The sequence below is a fragment of the Cryptomeria japonica genome, chromosome 10 (assembly GCF_030272615.1).
Source record: "Cryptomeria japonica chromosome 10, Sugi_1.0, whole genome shotgun sequence".
Classification (NCBI taxonomy): domain Eukaryota; kingdom Viridiplantae; phylum Streptophyta; class Pinopsida; order Cupressales; family Cupressaceae; genus Cryptomeria; species Cryptomeria japonica.
In genome coordinates this window covers 222,488,858-222,495,177 of record NC_081414.1, presented here as the reverse complement: position 1 = coordinate 222,495,177, position 6,320 = coordinate 222,488,858, and the positions used below count along the sequence as shown (strand labels likewise).

The window sequence follows — 6,320 nt, the reverse complement described above, 5'->3', positions numbered from 1 at the left end:
TTGAACATGGCATTTTAAGAAAATCTGAACTTTGAAAATTCTTAGCTTAAATTATAATGCAATTCAATATCAAGTACCTTACCATTATAATAATATTGAGGCATTTTCAAGGCTTCGCGTATTAGCTTTTCATTGAATATTTAGGTTCTTAAGGTTTTAAAAATTTCAAATATTTTTTAGACCATTGTCTTTGTTTTAAGATAACTTTGGGCCAACTAAAGTGGTTCTTTTCTGCTTAGTAAAACCGTTGGACACATGACTTGTTTATAAAGTGTAAAGATTCTCTATTTGGAAAACTGAAATGCATTTCAAAGGCCGACTGTAGCTTTCATTTCATATGAGGCTCCTAGGATGCAAAAAATTGCATATGATTTTCAACTTGGACATTAGTCAATTACTATTTTGTATAAAAAAATTTATTTTGCAATAGACAATTAAGATATGACTTCACAAACCAAACACTCACACTGCGGGACAACCCAAGCATGTTCCTCGAAATGCTTCTGATGAACGTGATCCTGTTGCATCCGGCCAACAAGTAAGTGTTTTTGATGGCTTAATAATACCCCCACCTGATTCTGTTTGTACTTCTGCGGAATCCTCATCCAGAAGGAAACGGCTGCCTTATGATATCTTCATAAATCATCATGGAGGAGATGCCAAACATAAGATAGCAAACAGTATCTACAGATCTTTAGATGCTACTGAACTGAGGGTATTTTTAGATAAAGATGAGCTAAAGCCTGGGGATTTCTTTCCTAGAGCTCTAGAAGAAGCAATGCGTAGTGCGTCACTCCATATAGCTATTTTTTCTGAGCATTATGCGGAGTCCCCCTGGTGTTTAGCGGAGTTGGCATTTATGTTAGAAACTGGCACTAAATTTATCCCCATTTTCTATCATGTCGATCCGGCTACTTTAAGATGGGCGATAAAAGGAAAAGGAAGGTATGCAGAAGCCTTGTCTAAGTATGAAATGAAAAGCAGGTACACCTCAAATACTATCATCAAATATTCTCAATGTTTTTTTGCAGTCCTTCTTTTTGTTACATAAAATAGATTTGTGTTCAATTTATTCTTCACTGTTGTTCTCCTGTTTAGCAATACTGTGAGTCATGTATTGAAACGGGCACTTGAAATCATTTCATTTTCGATTGGCAACATCACTAATAGTTAATATGTTAGACACTTTTTAGGTGCAAAGCTTGCCTCCCTGTTTATCTTTCCAAATCTTCACTAGCATGCATTTGGACCCTTTTTATTCTTAGTTTGTTCATTTTTTCTTGTTGATGCTTCCACTTCTTCAGTGAGCAGCATGAAAAGAAGAGAAGATACAGCTCAGAACAGCTTCAACACTGGAAATGGGCACTCCACAAAGCCTCCTTTTTCACCGGCCACATTATTAACAATCAGGAGTAAGTATAAAATAATATTCCTCCTGCATTTACCTTATCAAATTTTCCTTACGTCTTTTGGGGGGGTTTCTTGTCCATTTGTTTGTTATATGAATCGGTATTCAGTGAAGTCTTTCATCAATTTGGTTTGTCAGATATAGCTGTTTTGATTGTGAAATTAGAAAAAACCAACCGTTTTGATTGTGAAATTAGAAAAAACCAGAGAGATGAGGGAAAAAGCTAACAATACCCAAGTAAAAGAGAATCATCTGCAATGCAAAATGATTCCTTGCCCAAATGAATTAACAAGCAAGTCGGTGGAAGAAACAAATATATTATAATGTTTTAAGGTAAATTGATGAATTTTATTGGTGTTTCTAGCAGTGCTTTAACCACAAAATTCTCCCCAGATCTAGTGCGCTTAGCTTGCTACTTTCATATTTTATGAAGATTTTATTATTTCTTACTTGCACTTTTAGAAGAAAAATATTATTCACGCTCTCTTTATTATGCAGTTCGCTCGCTACTTTATCCTATATAAATATTCCATTACCATTACTCTTTTGTCTGCTTTCTTTGTTTCTGTCCACCTCAATTTTTAGCAGTATCAGCCTAATCCCGTGAAGCATTAGCATTCATTAGCCCTGCCGAAATATTTTTCCGCTAATACTATGTTCTTACTAATTGGAAGATCAATGAAGCGTGAGGCTTCTTAATCATACAATGTCATAAAAGGTGACATTTATAGATATATAATAAGTGATATTATAACAAAACTCTTTAAAATAGTCATGGAATTCAGTCTTTTGTTGTCCTGAAACATAATTTTTCAAGTATCCTTCCACCCACATCAATAATCTCAGTCTTTTCTACCAGCCTCCAACTCCACCGACAACATTTAATTATCCTACTGGTCAGTATTCACCATTAAATACTCTCCATTTAAGAAGTGTCGGTGATAGAAGAGTCTAGGTGATAAGAAGAGTCTGGAAAGAAAACGTGAGAAATTCCAGAGACTTCTGCATTGTTCTAAGCCCTCTATAAATAGAGGCAAATGTAACGCGTCTAATGCAAGCAATAAAATCTGTCTTTGTGCAGCAGCACAATACAATTTGTGTGTGTTTAGTTTCTGTGTTTGATCGAATATGTTTCTGCACCCACCCCTTCAAAATCTGCTAGCTAAAAAAACGAGTGCTTAGGCATTTTTACCCCGATGGAATAGAAAATATCGAACTGGTCTGTATCAAAGGTGGAGACATTTGGTCTTTCCTCCTTGACCCAGGAAAAGAAGATATAGAGAAAATTAGAAATTTTAATTTGCATAGAAGCAGCCTTATAACAGCTTTCACTTGATGGCCATTCTAGTGTTTTCAGAGACTTGAATGTAACTCCTAGGCTCATAATCATCGTTTCAAACATATAGATGCATGAAAAGTTGGGAAATGCCCAAAAGTATTCCAAATATGTATCAACAATGTATGCTCTGAATATGTATTAGATGACAAAGTGTGACAATAAAATTTCTGACATTATTGGAGAAGCAAACACTGCCTTCATGTAGATTAGTGGTCAGATACAGGACTAATTTGAGTTCTCCACCTTGTAAAGGTATTCAAAGGTTTTGATGGATGTCCATACCGCATTCCAAAAATTTCCACTTTGGTGCAGGCAAAGAGGATGCTAGCCAAGTCTGTTAAGGGATTAGTTTTTATAGTAGCTAAATGCATCTGCTCATGACTTTCTAAAGCTTTCTCAACATATCTACTTGATGCATCCTTTCAACTGATCCATTTTGTGAATGCCTTGTAATCATTATATCTAATAAGATTACATTTGATTGAGCCCAATGAACCGTCGTTGTATTCCAGTTAGGGATTTTGAGTTGCAAATATAAGTTGAATCTTCATTGCTGGATTTTTTTGTCGTTGCTGTTGTGCAAACTTGTAGAATTCATTTGCTAGTTAAATCTCTGGTTTCCATCATATTAAATCTTTCGGGAAGTATGTTTGCAAATATTATACAAGTGTGGCATTTGGCGGAATTGGCATTTGTGGTTAAAACCAGCAACACAAGAATCCCTGTCCTCTATGAGGGGCAACCTTTAGAAATCAAAAAAGAAATAGTCACTAACAAATTGCTTGATAAGCTTTGATGACAGTCAAATTAATAGGATGCACGATTCTTTTCTTTTTGAAATTCCTAATTTGTTCAATTTATTGACTAGCGTTTTACGTGTTCAGGGACGAGCAGAGGGTGGTGAAGAATGTGGTGAATTGTGTGTTGAAAGAAACGAACAAGGTATTGTTTGAGGTTGCCAAGCATCCGGTGGGTGTAGATGAAGCTGTGCTGAACTTTGACAAAATTGCATTTCAATCCGATGGCTCGATAAAAATTGTTGGAATATGGGGTCTGGGTGGCTCTGGTAAAACCACTCTTGCAAAGAAAATCTTTACCAACAAACGCTCGGACATGGATAGGGCAAGTTTTCTTTTCGATCTTCGAGATGCTGCAGGGAAAGGTCTGCTGGTTGAGAAGCAGAAAAAGCTTATGAAGGACCTTGGTGTCGAAAGCGAATCATTTGACCATGTAGATGAAGGTAAAGGGATCCTTCAAAGCCGTTTGAGATCTGTATCCGTCCTTATCATTTTAGATGATGTGGATCATACAGATCAACTTGATGCTCTGTTGCCAGCACGGGAGAGTCTTGGACAAGCAAGTTTGATTGTCGTTACCACACGCGAGTTGAATGTTCTTAAAGCATGGGGCATCTCTGCCATTTATCAAATGGAAGCTCTCAGTGCCATTCATGCCAAGGAGCTCTTTTGTTGGCATGCGTTCTTACAGCACTCCCCACTGTCGGGATTCGAGGATCTCGTTGAGGAGTTCTTAAATGCTTGCAAAGGTCTGCCTTTGTCGCTTAAGGTCTTAGGGGCACAGCTCTATGGCATATTCGACAAAAACTATTGGCAGTCTCTATTACATAAATTGTCCAGAATATTGCCGGACGAAATCAAATTGAGGCTCAAAGTCAGCTATGATGCCCTTGACGATGAAGAGAAAGAAATGTTCTTGGATATAGCGTGTTTTTTAATTGGAGAGAGGAAAAATGTGGCCATTGCAGTATGGGAGGGATCAGGGTGGAGTGGTCTTCTTGGTTGGGAAAGGCTTTTCAATAAGTGTCTTGTTGAGGTGGGAGAGGGCGTTAGAAGATTCTATGGGTGCGGTAGACGATTCTATGAGGTGACGGATGATGATTACATAAGAATGCACGATCAGTTGAGGGATCTGGGTAGAGAAATTGCAAACCGACAGTCACCCTACCGACTTTGGTCTCCACAGCAGTCTATCAAGATTCACTCTCAACAGGTAACTTGTCAGTGCATTCATTCATGGCTTTATTAATCATGGCATAGGAACCAGGACTAAAATGTTACTTATTGTTTCTTTTGAATATTCAGGAAGCAATACAAATCCGAGGATTGGTAAACGCAATTGGTGAAAATTGTTACCTTCGGCAAGGGAATATCCTAATACACACAAGCCTGGGAGAGCGTTGTCTCACGCTCTGCTCCCTTGGATTGAAAATTTTTGTTGGTAATGGAGATTTTATTAATCAGGATCAAGTTGAAATATCAAGAGAACTTGTCTGGCTTCAGTGCGAAGAATTTGAGCACAAAAATCTTCCATCGTGGCTTTCATTGAAAAAATTAAGAGTTTTGGAACTTTTCAATGCTCGGAGCTTAGAAGGCTTGTGGGAACGAGAGGCGGATGTAAGTACTCTGCTTCATGGTTCTTTAAATATTTTTGTTATACATATTTTTTCATATATGGACTATGTTAACTGTATCGTGAATTGGCCGTAGGCTCCTTTGCAGCTAAGAGAGTTGGTCATGTCGGGGTGCGACAGTTTGCGGGAATTTCCGAGGTCAATAGGACATCTCAAGAATTTGAAAAAGCTAATAATAGATGATAATGTTATATGTAATACATTGATCGACCTTCCACAAGACTTTTGTTATCTCCAATCGCTGGAGCACCTGGCGATAACAGCGTGTCATAAGTTGTCATCTCTGCCTAATAATTTCGGCGAGTTGGCAAATCTGCAACGCCTTAATTTGTGTCATTGCATCATGTTAAAGATGTTACATGATTCTTATAGTACATTTTATGAACTATGGAAATTGCTACCCAACTATATATTTATATTTATTTTCGTGCATGATTCGAAAGTTGTTCATTCGATTCTCCATCCATTACAGCATTATGTAGTATTAGAATATTACCCTTCCAATGAACATTATTTTCGTGCATGATTCGAAAGTTGTTCATTCGATTCAGTTCTGAGTTTCTATCAAAGTTTTGTATATATTCCTTTCTATGAGTCTCTTTGGTCCGTTGCTATCAATCTTTATCACTGTGTTGTCAATCTGTTTAGCAGATTTATAGGCAGGTAGTTATCTCACAGGTTGCATAAATAAGCAACATTTGATGAATACAATACTAAGTTATTCACCAGTTCAGATCTCGCATAATTATATTTTGTCAATTTTTGGGGTTTCTTAATGAAATTGTACAAATTTAATAAATTCATGTACAATTCTATAGAGGTACAAGGGAAGGATTGATATTGAAGTGTGTGAATTCTAGTATAATTCATATGTACACTATAACTGTAAACTGTATAATATAGAATAGTTGTATCAATTTTAGAAACTGAAGAAAGTTAAAACATTTCAAGTTAATTGTGTGTCAGCTAGACTAATATTTATATCATTCAAAAGTTTACAATCCAAAAAATAGGAATACAGTTTGAGTAATGAAACTGAACGATAAAATATCATTCCAATGAAATAAAATGCCATTATAATGTGATTTTCTTGCAGGATCTACATATCAGACACATAGGCACTGAGGAGTTAAAAGCATGGT

At 36.6% G+C, this 6,320-nt stretch overlaps 1 protein-coding gene across 1 annotated transcript; it reads left to right on the top strand.

Moving 5' to 3' along the window:
- Positions 1 to 471: 471 nt before the first annotated feature.
- Positions 472 to 5,767, top strand: LOC131858729 (TMV resistance protein N-like). Its single transcript, XM_059212111.1, has 5 exons — positions 472 to 984; positions 1,305 to 1,412; positions 3,632 to 4,757; positions 4,850 to 5,161; positions 5,255 to 5,767. Exons 1-5 carry the CDS (start codon positions 779 to 781, stop codon positions 5,702 to 5,704), a joined length of 2,202 nt encoding a protein of 733 aa, XP_059068094.1. The 5' UTR covers positions 472 to 778; the 3' UTR covers positions 5,705 to 5,767.
- The last annotated feature ends 553 nt before the right edge of the window (positions 5,768 to 6,320 follow it).